Source organism: Malania oleifera, chromosome 9 (genome assembly GCF_029873635.1).
Source record: "Malania oleifera isolate guangnan ecotype guangnan chromosome 9, ASM2987363v1, whole genome shotgun sequence".
Lineage (NCBI taxonomy): Eukaryota > Viridiplantae > Streptophyta > Magnoliopsida > Santalales > Ximeniaceae > Malania > Malania oleifera.
Window position 1 is genome coordinate 39,666,700 of NC_080425.1, and position 19,867 is coordinate 39,686,566.

The following is a 19,867-nucleotide window of genomic DNA, read 5'->3' on the forward strand; positions in this document are numbered from 1 at the left end:
TTTTATTTTCCTTCTTACATAAAAAACACATGGAAGCTAGCGACCACCCTCTTTTTTGCAAGTTATCATCAGTAAGGATTTTATATTTAGATGGCATACAACAAAAGGTGCTAATCTTCAAAGGGATAAAGGGATTCCACAACATTTTGAGAGGCACATTTAACTCAACATGATTTTTCTTATAAGAGAGGTAGTTGTACATACTAGCCACCGAGAAGATCTGAGAACTAGAAAGGTCTTAAACACGTGCATCTCACTCCTCATTACTAATATGATACTTATATAAAAATTTAAAGAACTCGCTCATTTGGTTAACTTCCTTGTCACTAACTTGTCGAATAAAGGACACATCCCAATAAAGGTTGTTATTGGAGATGCACATAATCTCAGCCACCTTGACTTCCTTTCGGCGAGCCAAACAATAAAGATTTGGAAAAAGTTCTTGAAGAGACGATTTTGGAGCCCAGTTGTCCAACTAAAGTTTTGTTTTTCTCTCATCCCCGATCTTAATCGTGATGTGATCCCATATTGATGCCTTCAGCTTGACAAAATGTTTCCACAATCCCCAACCTTGACTGCCTAGGGGTAGTGCTAGAGACCAGTAAACATTATTGTACCTATATTTGATACAAATCACCATTTCCCAAAGTGCCTTGTCTTCCCTGCAAAATCTCCATAACCATTTCTCATTAAAGCCGAAAAATATAATAAATATTGAATTGTACAAATTTATAGATATTTTTTTAATTGCGTACATAGTTTTGGTAAAAAGAATAAAGAATATTTGGGGAATAACAAACATCTTATTTTGCGTATATTTAATTTATATATTGGAGCAAGGTTATTGCTTTGGTGCTAACTTTCTCCAAGTGATTTGGCTAAGTATTATAGGCAAATTCAAAATATGGCCATTATATGACCGTTGGGCATTATAATAATAATATTTTTAAATTTTATGACCATTTTATGCCCAGAAAAGCCAAAACCCAAGAGATCCGGTCAACTAACCCAAGGTCCGGTCGATCAACCCTAAGGTGGATTCCCAATTCGCACATTTCGATCTAATAGACTTATGATCAGGTCTGCCGAATCATCCTCGTTTGAATGTTAGCCAACCGAGCTTATGATCCAGTCGAGTAAGCCCTTTATAAACATGAGGTTCAGCCATTTCTTCTATTCGGTCGACCATGCTGATTAACCAGTCGACTGACCCCTTAATAAAAACGATTTTTCAACCATCTTTTTACTTCAAAAATATTTCAAACTTCAAAAATATTAGTTTAACTTTGTAAAACAAAGGTTTTTCATAAAAAGTTTGAGTTCCTAGGGACAATCTATAATTATATGAGAGTTTCAATTCAAATTAAATGATATACATGCACAATTGAAACCTATAAACATTATAACTTAAAAATATAAGTCTTCAAGTTTTGCTATTCGGCATTCCATGGAATGTGTCAAAAGATATATGCTCCATTAAGTATTTCATAACTTCCATTTTGTATCCATTATTTGTGCTTACTAAAACTTAAACATGTTCATTCACTTAACGCACAAATGAGATGCTATGATTTTAACCTAAAAATGTTTTTTTTTTTTTTTTTTTTTTTGTAGTCAATAATATTTTACAGAGCTATAATATATATATATATATATATATATATATATATATATATATATATAACACATCCACTACAAAAACTTTAGAGAGAGAGAGAGAAGCAGCTAGCTGCAGTTGCAAATGATTGTACGGCTATTATAATGCATTGTTGCCAGCCACATGCATATTCTGCAAATGATTAACTGGGAATCTGCACAATTAAATTAAATATAAAGTGTACGTACGTAGTAATTGTATGCGTAAACAGCTGGTGGTGACGGATGGATGATGATCTTAATTGATGACGCGGCTTTCATGATTGATTCACGCAGAGCTGATCCCTCGCCTGCACCACGCACTCATTTTTTATATACAGAAAGAGAAGAAGGTTGAGGTTGATGACGATGACTTGTACAGTTGGCACATGCAACCTACCAACCAATTCCTAACTTCTTTCTTCGCGTTAATCTACAACAAAACACACACATGCGCGCCGCACCCATATATATATATATATATATATATATATATACATATGACTACAGACTACTGACTACTGACTCCTGTGTATCAAACAATAATAAATTTGTTGATCCATCCCTTTAACTATTATTATATTTGGTGTATGTGTTAGGATATGGATTCTTAGTTTTTATTTTTCTCTTGTACGTACATCTATATATGTATTAACTAGTTTATTAGAATACAAAATAGAAATAGCTCATTCCCCTCTCTCTCTCTCTCTCTCTCTCTCTCTCTCTCGTTTGGACAGCAGTATAACGAACCAAAAAAAAAAAAGATGGGTTTTCTTTCCTTGTCCAAGCTAGCGAAGATAAATTAACTTAATTTTTTTTTTGCACCAAATATGGTCTAAACAACATTTTAATACGAGAGTGAAGGTTCATGATGGATCATGCACATATCATGCATGTCCAGTTGCAGGAGGGGACCTCAATGTTCACAAATCAACCACCTATTTTACGTGTGTATATTCAAATCAACCACCTGTCTATATATAATATAATATATATGTGTGTATGTATGTATGTTTGCGTGTTCAATCAATTAACTATAGGTAATTGTTGGGTTCTTATACAATAATTTGAAATATGTACGTAGGCCAATAAGGCTTTCCTATAATATTTCTAATATGAAAACCCATTTCTTATAAATAATCTCTCCTCCTTCAAAATCACTCTCGACCTAGGAATTAGGCAATGTTTAATTTCAAGAGAGAGTCAATGACATAGCTAGTTAGACCCGTAAACTTAAATTTGTATACATTTTAATGAAATATCGTAAAATAAAATCTTACTTAATTTTTAATTTTTTAAAATTTTTTTGATTAATTTTAAATTCAAGACTCAAAGAACTTCGTACTCCTTGAGTAGATTCTAGTTTTAAGTTTACAATTGTCAAAATCTAGCTAATTCACACAGTTTCAAAATCAAAAGTCAAAATGCCTACTTCAATTATGGCTTATCCTTTTCAAGTTTTAAATTTAAATTTGGGTGAATAGGGCCAAAATTTAATATTATTTTATATTAAATAATTTTGTTCAATTCCACACAAATCCAAATCTAATATTTCTCCCAAATCTAAGTAATTAAAAATCCAAAAAATAATTTAAAAAATATATATTTTCTAACTTTCCTCTATGATTTTAGAAAGTAAGGTAGTAGTTTGCATTATTTAAAAAATTCAAAATGGGAAAGAAAACTATTTCAAGGAGGGAATAGTGCCAATATTTTTATTTTTATATTTTCAAATTTATGCATGAATGTTGAGAAATAAGCTTAATTTTTTATAATTTTTTAAAAATTTAAAATTGAAAAAACAACTATTTTCCACAACTTAATACGTCCAAACTATTTTAAAATGTGCTTATATAAAGTTGAAGGCAACATCTTTAAAAAAAAAAAAAAAATTCATTCAAAGCTCCCTTAGTCACCTCTCTTTTTTTTTTCTTTTTTTTTACACAAATACTTAATTTAAATATTTTTTTTTTTTTACAATAATCATTTTTTTAATTGGCAAAATATATAAGGTGGAGAGTGCCTAAGGTAGCAAAATGATAATCTTCTCTTCGGTTTTACTTTTACATGAGATCCTACCGAATTAATTGATCCATTTTTCAATTGAATAACAGACAATATATTGAAAAAGAAAATTGATCATTGATAACTAATTTGATTCAATTATTTTATAACTTACCAATTTAAGAAAAAAATTTAAGGCTCATTTAATTGTGAAGAAGACTTTTCATTTGTTGCTTTAAATTTTTCAAAGAATTTTAAAAGTTTTGATTTATTTTTAATTTTATAAGGTTGGTGTTAAAAGAATACAGGGAAAAAAAGATTGTTTTCTTTTTATATTTAAATTTCAAAAAATTACAAAGAAGACACGTCATTTTTTAAAATTTTCAAAAATTATATAAACAAATTATAAATAAAAAAAGTTCAATGTTTTCTACAAATTTCCAAAATTAAAAAAAAAATGTATTTTCATGTTAAATTTAGTAACTCAAAAACAAAATAAAACTATTTTCACAAGCAAATATTGTTAAAACTTATTATTATTATTATTCTTCCTTTTCTACATAAATATTATAAATTTTTTTTAAAAAAAAATTTCTTTGTAGTTCTTTAAAAAAAAAAAAATCAGTTTCTTTGCCTCTTTGGGCCATGATCTTTTACTAGGCTCAAATCTGGGCTTCTTGGCCCTGCACCTGCATGCCAACACCAGCACAGCTAAGGTCCAAAAAATTAAAATAAATTTTGTATTTTTAAATTTTTTTCATTTTGGTTTAAACAAAATGAAAATATTGAAACCAAAAGGCAAAAGAAAAATGTAAAATGGTAAGTTGTTTTGGTATTGCATTTGGACAAAGGACGAAATGAGACGACGGCCGAAGAGGCAAGACAAAGCCCCTTAGAATCATAAAATTCTTACTTGTCCCTCCATTTGTACACCAAATGTTGTAGTGCTTCTTCTATCTACTCTATCCTTGTGTGTTACAGCCACTCAACCAAATACGACAATAAATGGAGCGCAGGCTCGAAACAAGAACAAACCCGAAGCACCAGATAAGATGCAGCATGCAAATATGCAATGTACAAAATCCTCAAAATGCCACATCTACAATTTCAAAAGGGTAAGACATGCACAACCTTGACACTGCGTCATAAGTTGTTTCCACTTGAACCAATTACACGTCTGAGAGTAACACTCAGGTTGGGGCTTGCACTCTTGATCCAAAGAACTCGATACAAAACAATTTACAAAATGGAGGACACTACAAAGCCTACTTACGAAATCTTACCTAGTAAAAATTATCACTGGACAGCCAAAATTTCTCAATTTTCTTAGCATAGAGCCCTATTGCTTAATTTTCTTTTGGTTCTTGTACTCCTTGTACAATTGTAGGGATATATTTGTACCATCTAATTCATACCTTAATCTCTCATTCTCCATGATGTCCCGGAGAAGACTGAAATGGTCAGAAAGTTTGTTTCTCAACCCATCTTCATCCGTTGGATTCGTCATAACTAGAGTTGGCCCAACACTAGTCGGAACAAACGATGCACGCTCTCTTTTCCTCTTTTGATTCAATTTTTTCCCATGATTCTTCAGGCAGAATGACTCTTTTTCAAGTGACATCTCCATAAAGGCTTGTTGAGGAGAGACGAAGGAGAGAGAAACCTGGTTGTGGGAAGTGCTCATGCCTGAAATTCCAGAAGCCATTGTTGAAATAGCTGGGTGATAATGCTTGGATAGAAGATTGAGCTCCCAAAGTACTGAAGCAAGTGCACCAGCTAGGTTTGGGTCTGATGCATATGGTTGAAATTTCTGCAGTTGTTAAAAGAGTAGAATTATATGCATTATAAGTTGCACATGTATTAAACCAACCACCGAAAATTTTTGGGTCACATCATCACATTTCATACAAAGAAACAATGTTGGAGCATTTGAAAAGCACATCACTAATGCATCTATCTTTGAATTGTGCATCCAAAGAACACCAGTGAAGGGCTTGCTAGGAAGCTGAAACCATAAACTTCTTTCAAACTCCCAACAACCATTCAAAACATAATAGTGGATGTGGGAGTTCAAGAATCCCTCACTACATTTTTGGGTGTAAAATAAAAGAACAGATATTAATTGCCAATCAATCCCATTCCAGAAAATCCATGGAGCAAAGCACATTCTTAAGTTGTCATCAGTGTTTTAAAAGGTGAAGGAATAAGGTGTGGCGTTACACCCCTGGCAAGGTGAGCCGTAAGCCTTTTGAGAATTTAATTTTATTAAATATATAAAATATATTTTATATAGAAAAATTAATATGAAATTTGGGTCATAAATTTTACTGTCAGAATTTTAAAACTAATAAATACTGTGAAAATATATATATATATATATATATATATATATAAAGTTCAAAATACATTAACTAGCCACATGCCCATGCCATGCGCTATAATCAAAGAGCCATGCGGCATTCACACCCAGTAGAAATGAAACAAGGATGCAAAAAAGGGTGGGGAACAGGTCATCTGTAGACTACTAGACAGGGAATGGGGCCTTCATGTGAGAGAGAGAGAGAGAGAAAAACTGTCGAAACACGAGACAAGATAGGGACTTGAAGACCCCAATTGGCCCATCGGAGAGACAGAAGATTTGAAATTGTGGTCACCAAGAGCATGGTGTTGGAGGAGTCTCAGGGGAGAAAGATCGACACAGCTTCGTTAAAGAAAGGTTTCGTCGAGGGTGTTGCTTTGTTGAGGGAGATGCTTCGTCGAGGGGCAGCCATCATCGAAGAGGTCCAGGAAGGACTGTATCTTGCGCAAATGAACAGCATTTGTGCCCCAATTTGCCTTTTATTTATTTCTTAATATTTTTATTTATATTTCAGAAGACAGATTGATGGGGGGGCTCAATATGCATAAGCCTTAAACTCTGAGGCGTGAAAGGTGCAATTTTTTGGCTGAGGTGTACATGCAGCTGTAGAAGTCATAAGCATTTAGGCAGTTGCACATTTTAAAATATGCCTTGTAGCGTTTTTACTTGAAAACACATTGAGGCACACCTCTAGAACGCCTTTTAAAACACTGGTTGTCATCAAACATTATGTCACCAGAAATAGTTGGTGTGGGGAGAAAGTGTTCCATGAGAATATTTGCTTTTACTCAGAAATAGTTCTGTGAGAATATTCACTAGCTTTACTCATTAGAAGTATTGCAGGCACCATGAGGGGTTTTTCTACTGTTTAAACTAGAATAGCATTGAGAACTTACTGCAACTGAACCAGAAACCGAGCCACCACCAGCATCATTTTCTAACAAATTCCGACACTTCACATTCTTCTGAAGAAGATGCCTTGCAGTTACCAAGGCTGAAAAAAGCACCCACATTAAAGATATAAAACCATAATAATTAAATAAAAATTGGGCAAAACCACAACAAAATATTAGATCCACAACATACCAGCCATTGACTCTGCAGATCCAAGGCATAATGAGCAAGTAGCCAGGCGTTTTATGAATGCGGCAGTTCTTTGCATGTCATGTTGTCTATCTTCACACAGCATCAACTTAAGAGCTTCTGCTAACACTTCACCCTGATCTCTAATAGGAAAGTGCAAATATTGCCAGTAAGAAATTTACCAAAATGGTTGCAATCATCTTGCATATGAAACTTCTGCATCTCAGGTGTCCATCTTGCAAAAATTTTCTAATCCATGAAATTAACAATCAACACAAACATTTACTTCTAGTAAATGGCAACAAGAATCAAGAACCACGCATTGCAATAGACCAACTAGAACTACAAAAAACTAAGATGGAATTATATTTAAGATCACGAAGCATGATTTTTCCTACTTACAGCAAGTTTGTTACTTTTAAGAACAAAAACTATAGATTTGCACCCAGGAGGGAATTTGTAAAAGATCAGTCAAATCCAAAATATGTTTGCTTAAAGGTTAGATAAGAATTGGATATAACTATATAAATATATAACAGGATTCATGTTTTAAAAATAGTTGATGCCACATTAATAATAGACTCCACCAACAGTTATGAAGCATATTAATGTTGAAATTCTGAGCCTGAGGTAAATCATGCATTAATAATGATATCACTAATCTAGTCCTCCAATTGGGAAAGACCATGGTAATTTAGAGTATTTTTCTAGTAGTAAAAGAAACAGTTTTTATCATGGAATTGCTGCCTTTTTCTTTTTTTTTCCACCCTTTTATACAAATAATGATAGGCAAAGGAGGAAGATTTCACTAGAAAAGGATACCCAAAAGAGCATCATAATGCATACAAGAAAATCATGGTGCTGTACTTGGATGAATAATTTGAGTGGCAATTGTACTATAAAATGTCTTCTACCTGCTCACTACAATGCAACTTTGCTCCATTATCTACAACTGCATTTATAGTATGTGACTCAAAATTGTTCATTTTTGCCTCTTGCATTTTCTTCAAGTTTCATTACAATGTTTCATGCTTGAACTTCCATGCGTCTTCATCTCACCCCTATCCCTAAAGGGGCTTATGCACTCCACAATTCGATAGGCAAGAGGTGTACGCACGTGAGGTGTGGAGCAATCTCGTACTAATGTCCAGCTAGGAACCAATCCGTTTTCCTTTGTCGATAGCCGAACAGCTTGACTCTGGATAATCCAATAGCACATTATCATGAGCCCCTAGTACCAACATCAGAGAGCTTGAACACGCTTTCTGCTTAAAGAAAGATTACCATAGAGACGAACAGACGGGAAAGATTGGATTTGTCTTTCCTTGATGCCGGAGTGCGCAAGCATATTACTCGATTTAAGGGTTTAGTATCAATTAGAAGGTTCGCCATGTGAAGTAATTAAAGAAGCAAAAACTTCTGGTGCACCTTTACAAGAAACCAATGGGAAAGGAGGTCATCGACAAAATTTACAATGATGTTAAGCCACCACTTCTTTAAAACATGGAAACAAAACCCCACACCTTCAACAGGAATTGGTATGCTCCCAGAGGGATTTCATCAGTGAAGGCCAGATGTTGCTCAATCCGAAGTATGGGGTAGTATGACCAAGCATAGAACACAGTTGAATAGGGGAAGATGGGTCCCCAGCAAGCAGTGACACGGAAGAGATTTGAGATCACAGAGAAATGGACCTTAGAACATAACAGATCATAGTTACTAGGTTGTTGTACCCCCTGGTTGCTGTACCCCCTGGAACTGTGATCTATATTGAAAGTAATGATCTGCAGTGCGTTTGCAAACTTGCAATCACAATCAAGATCACCAAACATGGCGACCAAAGATACTTCAAACAAAAAGTGAGTGGTCGGTTTTTCTGCATGGCACAACCACCAATCATGAAGTTCTTGAATTTGTTGACAGTGCAATTTGCAAAAGTTTTGAGAGAGAGGGAACAGCAGTATAACAGAGGGGAGACAACAATTGACATATTTCTGAAAATTGTCTAATTTTTTGGGAAAGTAAGTCAGACACCCACTTGATTTAGTTATTGCTACCTTTGGTTTGGGCTCCATCACTCCTTGTGTCATTTTCCCAATCTGTGTAATATATTGATTCATTTATTCAAATTTTAAAATTAAAACTCAGTTTTTTTCTCGACTTTAACCAACATTACCAGTAAAAGGATCACACGTTTATTTGACAAAAGAAATACACACACACACACACACACACACACATACATATATTCCTAACGAGTTAGTGGAATAAATATAATAATGATTTAGGCTATATCACCAGTGTAACCGAAAAAAAAAAATTATAAAAATAATATTCATAAAAAACTAGCATCTGCTGGTTTTTATTCTACACAATCGTGATCAGAAATAGCTCACCAAGTGACCCAATTAAGAGCCCATTTAGTTGTGGAAAACATTTTTCATTTTCATTTTCCATTTTTAATTTTTCAAAGAATTATAAAATTTTCAGCTTATTTTTTATTTTTCCAAGATTCATATTAAAAAGGTTGAAAATAAAGTAGTTGTGCAAAAAATATTTTTTATTTTTTATTTTTTATTTATAAACTTTAAAATAATTATAAAAAAGACAATTTGTTTTTCAATTTTCCAAAAATCTTATAAGGTAATATTTGAGATCATGGATTTCAGGGCTTGGATATTGAAGAAACTCCAATATAACTTTATACTATACTTTGTTATAATACACATAAATCAAAGTTCAAGATCTGAACCAAAAAAACTAGAAAACAATAAAAAGATGTTTTCCAACTTTTCTACATAAACTTAGAAAATAGGAGAACGAGGAGGCATTTTGTACATACTTGGAAAATTAGAAAAAAAAAAATTGATACAAAAAGAATTGAAAATTAGAAATGAAAAATAAAACTATAATCTACAAGCAAATAGTACCGGCCAAAACGTTGTATTGTTTATTTTTGTTATACAAATGTTGTAAAACTGAAAAATTAACCAACTTTTTTATAATTCTTTGGAAAACTAACACTTTATATGAAAATTGTTTTCTACAACTAAATGGGCGCTAAATGTTTCAAAGTATATCATGTCCAACATAATGCACCAACTAAGCATACCCCTATCCTTGTACTGCACTAAACTACCCATACCATGATGCATAACATACCACATTCGAGGTAATTATGGTTAATTAGTGGACTGAAGGGATGACAAATTTCCCAAGAAAATGGGGGCAACAAATGAATGTGGTTCATATGAAATGACTTTAATAATCATAATCACTTCAGTTTTAAGACCTTGGTCTAGTGTTAACCCTATTTGCCAACATTATTCGGCTTGTTAAAGATTATGGACCCAGGTACAGCAGTTCCAACTTCCACCCAGAAAAGTCCACATGAAAGCAAAAGAGTATTTAGTTGTCAGAATGAAAAAAACATTTGATTCAATGCTCTGAGTTAGACAAGTAAGAATAAAAACCAACAACTAACCAAGGACTTTAATTCGATTTCCCTTGAAATTTTGATGGTCTCAATTTAGTGAATTTACAGAAATTTTGATTACAGTTTTGAATCTTTTGATTGAAAGAAATGACAGGAATTTACATTAAATGATGGAAATTTATGCTGACACTTTGGGAAATATTAATGTTAGAAAGTTATTCATGTCATTTAGTATTATTATGATTGTGTTAGTTTGTCAACTAGTGAGAGTTAGTAAGGGTATTATTGTCATTAGAATGTATTTAAGTTGTATTATAAATAGAGGGAGAGACCTATCTTCAAGTTAGGTCATTCATTTTAATCAAAATCTCAACATGGTATCAGAGCGTGATCCAACCTAAACCCTATTATACTCGGCCGTTGCTGGAAAAAATATTACGTTCGCTTCCCTTCTCAGATCCACCTCCACCCTTCATTATTTCACAGAACCAACCATATAGAAAAATCAGAACCATCCAAACCCTACCCCCACAAAACCCCATCACCAAAACAGGCCCCACATGCTGCCACACACTGGCTAACTGCAAGTAGTTCTGACCCCACACGCCAGTGTATGAGAGAGTTTCCAGCCACCTTTTCCCTTTTTTCCCTCTGCCATGTTCTAATTCCTTCTCTATACGATATTATCAAGCTGTTGGGCATGTTCTTTGCTAAAAAAATCCAACATTTTTCGACCATGCACTCGCAGTAATCCATTAATTTCTTTTCGGTGTTTGTAAAGGCTTCTTTGTGAGTTTCCTGGAGCAGTAGCAGTGTTTGTAAGTCTAGTTGTGAGGCTATGGCAGTGCTATATCAGTAGGTGAGTCGTTCACCTCGTTTGTAGTTGTGTCAGTACTTCACATAGTTTGTGATTTGCCCGATTAGTTTTGATTGTTCTTCTAGTTTGACATTAGTTTGGCTGCAAGTTTATGCATGGTGGATGGAGTCTATGAATCCCAAAAATATGTTTCCTACATCGCTGCCACATATAATGACTCAAAAGTTGAATGGAAAGAATTATGTTCAATGGTCTAAAGTTGTTTGTGTTTATTTAGAAAAATTAGGAAAATCTGACCACTTGCTCCAATCTGATCCTTCTGACGAAGAGAAAATAACTGTCAATTCAAGGAGATGCCTTGATTGTTCCCCTCTTGAATTTGATGGAGCCACAAATTGCACAGATGTGTATGCACCTAGATACGTGCAAGGAGATTTGGGATTATGCCAAACTTCTATAATCTAGTAACATTACACGTATGTATGATTTATCCCAAGAGTACTTTCAGTTACAACAAGGAGATAGGAGCATTGCAGGTTATTTTGGAGAGATGAAGCGTATTCATAAGGAACTTAAGTCGTCCAACCTATAACTGTCGACGCTCATGAGATGCAGAAGCAGAGCAAGCAGATGACAATCCTTCAGGTTCTAGTGGGCTTGAGACCCGAATTTGAGGCAGTCCGGGCCCAGATCTTAGTAGTGTCAAGCTGCCGTCATTTGCCGACGTTAATTCTCATGTCCTTTGTGCTTGACTATTCCAAGTTCCAGCATAATCAAGCATCACAACAAGCTTCTCTTTCCATTGCATCTCTTGCCCAAACAGGTAATCCCACAATATGCCCATCATCCAATACTTCTTGTCCTAGTCCTTAGGTCATAGACTCTGCTGCCACTGATCATATCACAGGTATACCTAACTTCTTTTCCACTCTTCAATATCCTGCAAATTTACCCTGACTTACTCTTGCTGATGGATCCACCACTCCAGTCAAGGAATTTGGGACTGTAAATCCCACTTCTTATATTTCTCTTCCTTTAGTTTTGTATAATCCCAAATTTCCTTTCAATCTAATGTCTACTAGAGAAATTACTAAATCCATGAATTGTTCAATGACATTCTTCCCTGATTCTGTGGTTATTTAGGATTTGAAGACGAGGAAGCAATTGGCGGAGGGCGTGAAGCTGGTGGACTTTATCACTTCGATCCGCTATCTCCTTCTACCGCTTGCAAGGCAGCAGCCACACCTCTCCAAATTCATTGTCGTCTTGGTCATCTTTCACTAGAAAAGTTAAAACGTCTTGTTCTTGATTTGAGTTCTGTGTCTAGTCTTGATTGTGAGTCTTATCAATTGGGTAAGCACCATCGTGTCCCTTTCGCTTCCTGAGCCAATAAACAGGCTGCAAGCCCTTTCATGTTAGTTTGTTTCAATACTTGGGGTCCTAGTAGAGTTGTGTCCAAGTTGGGTTTCTATACTTTGTAACCTTTGTGGATGATTATTCAAGAATGAATTGGCTATATTTATTAAAAGATTGTTCCAAGTTATTTCATGTATTTTGTGCCTTTTGTTCTAAAATAAAGACTCAGTTTGGTTTGCCAGTTCAAATACTTTGAAGTGATAATGCTAAAGAGTATTTCAGTGCACAATTCACTACTAATATGACTCAATATTGTCCATCAATCATCCTATACCCACACTCCTTAACAAAATGAGGTTGCAGAAAGGAAAAATAGACATCCGTGAAATCACTCACACCTTACTTTATCAAATGCACGTATCTAAAGTGTTTTGGCCTTGTGTTGTACTTACTGCTTCCTATTTGATCAACAAGATGCCATCCTTTGTTCTTCAGGGTAAAATCCCCTACTCCATTCTCTTTCCTAATTCACATTTATTCTCTCTCCCTCCTCATATGTTCAGGTGTGTTTCCTTTGTTCATCAAGTGACTCTTGGGGTGGATAAGTTGGATCTTGGTGCTATAAAATGTGTCTTTCTGAGCTACTCATTTACTCAAAAGGGATATCGTTGTTATAGTCCCATGCTGCATCACTTTTTGTTTTTGCCGATGTTACCTTCTTTGTGTATACACCTCACTACACCCAGTCCTTGAGTGCTTCTGAGCTCAATGAGTCTTCTCTACCTAATCTTCCATATTCTACTTTGTTGTCCTTACCCAACCAACCATTTGAGTCCCCATGCAGTTCGAGTTCCTTTCATCTTCTTGATCATCCTAATTTGCAGTTGTATTCCCGACAGCAACTCCAAGGAAGAGAGTCCCCTTTAGCTTCTACTGCCACACCTTCAGTTTCCTCATCTGATGATCATATTTCCCAAGATGCTGATTCTCCCATTGCTATTCGAAAAAGTATACACAAATGTACTCAACATCCCATTTCCACTATGTTTATTATAACTTCCTATCACCCTCTTATTATTGTTTTGTTACTGCTCTATCATCTACTACCCTTCCTAAATCTGTTTTGAAAGTCTTAGCCCACTCTAGGTGGAGGAATGCTATGGTTGAAGAGATGAATGCTTTACAGGACAATAGCACTTGGGACTTGGTATCTTTCCATCCTAAAAAGTCTATGGTTGTCATTGGGTTTACACTGTGAAAGTCAACCCTGATGGTCTTGTGGCTCATCTAAAGGACCGTCTTGTTGCTAAAAGGCATACTCAGGTGTATGGTTTGGATTGTTTTGACAATTTTTCTCCGGTTTCCAAACTTGCATCAATATGTCTACTCATCTCCTTAGCTACTACTTTCTTACTAGCCTTTAAATCAGTTTGATGTGAAGAATGTCTTCTTGCATGGTGACCTTGAGAAGGGGGTCTACATGCAGCAACCACCTAGGTTTGTTGCTCAAGGGAAGTCGAGCTTAGTGTCAACTCAAAAAGGCACTATATGGTTTAAAACAGTCTCCCAAAGCATGATTTGGTCGTTTTAGTTCTATAGTACTTGAGTTTGGTCTTTAACGGTGTGCAGTGGATCAGTTTGTGTTTTCATCGTCATACTTCATCGAGCAAGATCCTTCTTGTTGTTTATGTGTATGATATTATTATTACAGGTGATGACGATAAACGTATTCAGAGTCTCAAACTTTTTCTACAGACTAAATTTCAAACCAAAGATTTGGGATCGCTGAAATACTTCTTGGGTATAGAAGTATCTAGATCTCGTATGAGAACTGTTTTGTCACAAAGGAAGTATGTTATTAATTTGTTGGATGAAACTGGATTATTGGGATCTAAACCAGTTCATACACTCATGGATCCAAACAAGTTGGTGTCGAATAAGGGTGATTTGCTACCTATCTTGGACAATACCGGAGACTTGTTGGGAAGTTAAATTATCTCATAGTCACTCGACCAGATATAACTTTTGCAACAAGCGTTGTGAGTCAATTTCTAAATTCTCCAAGGACAAGTCATTGGGACACAATAATCCGCAACTTGAGATATTTCAAAGATGCACTTGAGAGAGGTCTTTTATATCGTGACTAGAATCACACTTATATCCATAGATATACAGATGCAGATTAGAATGGGTCGCCTTTCGACCGGAGATCCACAACCAGGTACTGTATCTTGGTTGGTGGTAATTTGGTTTCTTGGAAGAGTAAGAAACAAACTTTGGTAGCCAAGTCAAGTGTTGAATCAGAATATAGAGCTATGGCTCACACTACTCGTGAACTTGTCTAGTTAAAGAACATGTTGGAAGAATTAGGTTTTTCCAATTCTCAACCTATGAAGTTGATGTGTGATAATCAAGATGCTCTTCATATTACCTCTAACCCGGTCTTTCATGAGTAGATGAAGCACATTGAAATTGATTGTCACTTTGTTCAAGAGAAACTATTGCGGAAGCTCATTATTACCACTTATGTGAATGCAGCTTGTTGATTTGTTTACCAAAGCTTTCGGGGGTGCTCATGTTAACTTTATTTGTAACAAGTTAGGAGCATATGACATTCATGCTCCAGCTTGAGGGGGAGTGTCAGAGGTCATTTATGTATTTTAGTATTATTATTACTAAGTGGGGTTAGTGTGCTAATTAGTGAGCATTAGTAAGGGTATTATTGTCATTCGAATGTATTTAAGTTTTATTATAAATAGAGGGAGAGACCTATCTTCAAGTTAGGTCATTCATTTTAAGCAAAATCTCAACAATGAAGATAGAAGATTATAAATAATTTAGAAGCAAAATAAATTTTAAAAATGCATACATGACTTTTTTTACTATGTAGGGTATATAAATTGCATATCACGAACAAGCAACGCAATAAAGAACATTTATAAGTGTTTAACAGCAATAATATATAATAATAATGTCTATTAGATACCACTTTACCTAAAAGCTTAAGCTATTAGGTTGTGAGCCAACAATGTATATCAGGCCTTAACACTCCTTGACACATGCAGCCCAACAGCACATTAAGAGGGAAATGAATGATAAACAATGCCCATTATAGAGTATAAGATAATTCTTAACAGACAAACAATAAACATGGACAAGAAAACTAGAACCCAGGACTTCCTGATAACCAGCTCGGTACCATGCTAGATTACCGCTTTACCTAAAAGCTTAAACCGTTAAGTTGTGGGCCAACAATGTATATCAGGCCTTAATAATGTCATAGTTAAGTTTTAAATAATAATAATAATAATAATAATAATAATAATAATAATAATAAATAAATAAATAAATAATAATAATAATAATAATAAGGGGGTAATTGTTACTAATTTACTATTTTACATAAGAGGGTAATTGTAATAAACTATAACTAAGAAGTTACAGTTTATATAAGAGGGTAAGGGTAAATGGAAAGGGTAATTGAGAATATGGGATTTTGGATGGAACAAAACATTAGAAGAGGGGGGGGGGGGGGGGAAGGGGTTTAATTAGCGGCGGGAGTGTCACGCAGCAACATAAAGAGGCAAGGACAAGGAGCACAAACAGTCAAGAGACTGTGTGCGACAGTGGTTGCAAGCTGCAAGCCTGTAACAATGCCCCTCTTCTAGTTAGCCACTTGCTGAGGCTGTGCAAGCGACAGAGATCAACTTGAAGTATCAACTCAAGTTTGAAGAGAGCAAGAAGCTGCAGTGCTTGCCAGGGTTTTTTGGGAGTTTTGAGGAAGAGGAAAAACATGAAGTGATGAGGTATTCTTACTTTCGGGCTTCAAAATTCATTTTCTTTTCTTTGTTTCATCAAAATTTGAGCTACAGTGCCAAAATGCAATTAAAACAAAAGGGGTTTAAATTTACCAAAATTCCAATTTTTCAGTCAAAAATCTTCAATCGATACCCTTCAAAATCTGAATTTCAATGTTTTTACTGAAATTTAAGTCCTTGCATTCAACCAAAGTTTTTTTTCGTTTTATCCACACAGTCATGTTAACCTGTGGCTTAAGCAGAGCAACAAAAGTGATTTTACAAAGCTAAACTACAATGGGGTGGTTGAAGATTCTGTTCATAGGAAAAAAGAGGGGTCTACAGCTGACACTAGATTTTAAAAAATCTTATGATTACAGCTGACACTGGATTTTAAAAAATCTTATGATAGGGAGAACAGGAGCTTCTTGGACAAGGTTGTGGATGGAAAAGGTTTCAGTCAGAGGTGGAGGAAATGGAATTAATGGTGAGTGAAGCTATGTCTGGGTTTCATACATCCAGGGGTCTAAAGACAGGGAGATCCTCTCCCCCTTCTCTTTACAATTGCAATTCATGGTTTGAGCAGGATGATTGAGAGAGGAGTTGATAGAGGGTTGGTGGAGGGGGGGATCAAGGTAGGGTATGAGCATTGTATCATTTTACATCTTTAGTTTGCAGATGATACTATTGTCTTCCTCACAGAGAACATAGGCTGCTTCTCTAATTAGCTAGCTATCACTCAAAGTGTTTGAGAAAGCTTCCAGTTTGAAGATTAACTTTCTATAGTTTGGAGGGCCTTGGCACTAATGTTGACCCTTTTGTTAGGCTAGTGGGTAGTGCTGTTTTGACTAGGCCAATTATCTATTTTGGTGTTCCCTAAGGTGGTAATCCTGATGTTGATTCTTTCTGGGATCCTGTTTCTGAGAGTGGCTAGGAGATTAGATGGGTGAAAAGGAGCATTCTTCTCCTTAGGTGGTCAAATTACTCTTATCCAGGCATGTCTATCTAATCCTGTTGTATTATCTCCCTCTTTTTAGAATTCCAGCAAGCGGTGTTGAGGCTTAAGAAATTAATAAGGGATTTCTTGTAGTCAAGTGGCATTTAGAATCAAAGAGATATAACCTTGTGGGTTGGGAAAGTGTGTAGGTCTAAAGGGAAGGAGGTCTGAGTCTTGGTAATTTGGTAAAATATTTCTTTGGTGGGAAACTGGTTGTAACACTTTCTTTTAGAATCTAATTCTCTTTGGCCTAAGGTAATTTGCAGTAAATTTGGTCTACCAAAGAATGGGCGGGATGCTAAAGTTTGAATATTTTGATCTAGAAAGCTAAAGCTCCCTCAAAAATAAAAGCTTTTATTTGGACTGCGGTTCTTGATAGAATTAATACTAATGATGTGCTTCAGAAGAGAAGGCCTAATAAGATGCCCTATCACCAGATGTTTGTGTCCTTTGTTCAAGAAGTGGGAAAACTTGTCCACATCTATTTCTTCATTGCCCCTTTACTTGAGTATCTAGAATAAATCATTTGGTATATGTGGTGAAGACTGGATTTGTCCCTCCACCTTGAAGGCTTTTTGCACGGTCACTTTGAGAGGTTTTGGAAAAGGGAAGGATGGGAAAGCCTTGTGGCAATGCATTATTATGGCTGTTATTTGGTGTGTTTGGTTGGAGAGGAATGCCAAAATTTTCAAAGGGGTGGCTACTGCTAATAACGAGCTTTGGAGTAGAGTAGTTTATCTTGCGACACTCTGGGTGTTGGCAAATGGCTTTTTTCATCATATTTCTTTAGAAGAACTGCAGCCGGACTGGTTGGCTCTGCTTCATTGAGTTGGCTTACAGATTATGATGAGTTTTTGTTGTATTTTTTGTTATTGTTGTAAAGGGGGGATTTCTTACTCTCACTGTTTTTTTTTCATTTTCTTTTTCCTCTTTTTCTGATGTATAATTCTTCTCTCTTCTACTAAACTTTTTTGTTATATTAAAAAAAAATTAAACAACAATTAGCTCACCAAAGTATTGCAGAACATACAATGGAAGGATGTGTGCATCCTGTAGATGATCTAATCACAAAATTACATATCTGTGCAACTAAGATCACATCTTTGTAACATCACCAGAATCCGTAATAATTCTTTTTCTGAACACACATGGCATGGGATATGAGATGTATTTAAGCATTTTTTTTGTCACAATCCCACATCTGGTGTGTACCAAGTAACTAAAGAGATCTTGTCCATATAAAGATGGGTCATGGGTTATGTTTCAACCTTTTGGAGCGCCTTCTATGGGGCAAAACGAGGAGGCTTAATGACTAAAATAAATCTAAGAATACTTGAGTATTAAAATTCCTTGGAGGTACTAGTATGAGGGATTGAGGGTGGGTCCCACATAAAGGTGTAGATCAATTTGAAAGGGGCATAAGAGATTAGATGGGACCCAGTTATGATCCCAAATTAAGTGTATGCTAGGGAGATCTTGCCCATATAAATACAAGTTAGGTCTAAATTTTTTGAAGTGCCTTTTATGGGGTAAAACAAGGAGACAAATTCGGTCAAAGCAGAGATACTTTGCTTGAGTTAGCCGTAGATCACAATGTTAGATATATGTACATGATTGGTGTGTCCACTAAAAGAAGATGAATACATTTCTAGCTTGCTGTAAGCTTTTCCCAAATACTATGCATCAATTGCTTTTTCCTGCATCCTTATCGTAATGTGCCAAAAACACTATTTCTAGTAACAACAAACCAATTACACTTAACTTCGCCAGCAGTCCTCTTACATTCACTTTACCTTAAGCATGATATAACTGACATGCAAACATGACACAACATGCAAAGATCTAGCTTTTAGTTATTAGATGAATTTATGAACCACCACCACGCCAAACACAAATACCAAGTCCATGTAAGTTGGCAAGAATGTTCAAACTCAAAACAAATTTTAGCAAAAGCTTGTTTTATACTAACCTTCCAGGCCTGTACTCAAGTATGAGATTGTAAAGCTGCACAAAGAATTCCTTTAAATCAACATTCAAGGCATCAAGATTGTTCCTCATAACCTTGAAAGCAACAATGCAGCATTGCAGGCGTTCAGATACAGTCAAACGACTCAAAAATGCCTCAGAGGAATCATCAGATTTACTTCCAGAATTAGCCAGCTTTTTCAGGTAATTCATAAGATCACCCATAAAATCCAAGTCAATCAGATGGGAAAATTTTCCTATTCCATTCAGACATTCTGTGAGTAGCGGGTGGGCCCCAGATGCTGCAGTGGATAAACTAGAATTAACTTCAGACCTGAGCAACAAAGTCAGTAAATATGTTACTAGATAGAGCTGAAGGTGGAATACGGAAAAAATTTAACAATTTTACCCACCCACA

General features: G+C 35.3%; 1 protein-coding gene across 1 annotated transcript in view; it reads right to left on the reverse strand.

Moving 5' to 3' along the window:
- Positions 1 to 4,762: 4,762 nt before the first annotated feature.
- LOC131164686 (nucleolar complex-associated protein 3) overlaps positions 4,763 to 19,867 on the reverse strand; it is a 44,247-nt gene continuing 29,142 nt past the window's right edge. The window contains exons 10-13 of the mRNA XM_058122071.1: positions 19,454 to 19,783; positions 7,085 to 7,224; positions 6,895 to 6,992; positions 4,763 to 5,449 (exon numbers count right to left, since the gene is read on the reverse strand). Coding sequence (XP_057978054.1) covers positions 4,979 to 5,449; positions 6,895 to 6,992; positions 7,085 to 7,224; positions 19,454 to 19,783 — 1,039 coding nt within the window. The 3' untranslated portion in view covers positions 4,763 to 4,978. The remainder of the gene's footprint in view (positions 5,450 to 6,894; positions 6,993 to 7,084; positions 7,225 to 19,453; positions 19,784 to 19,867) is intronic.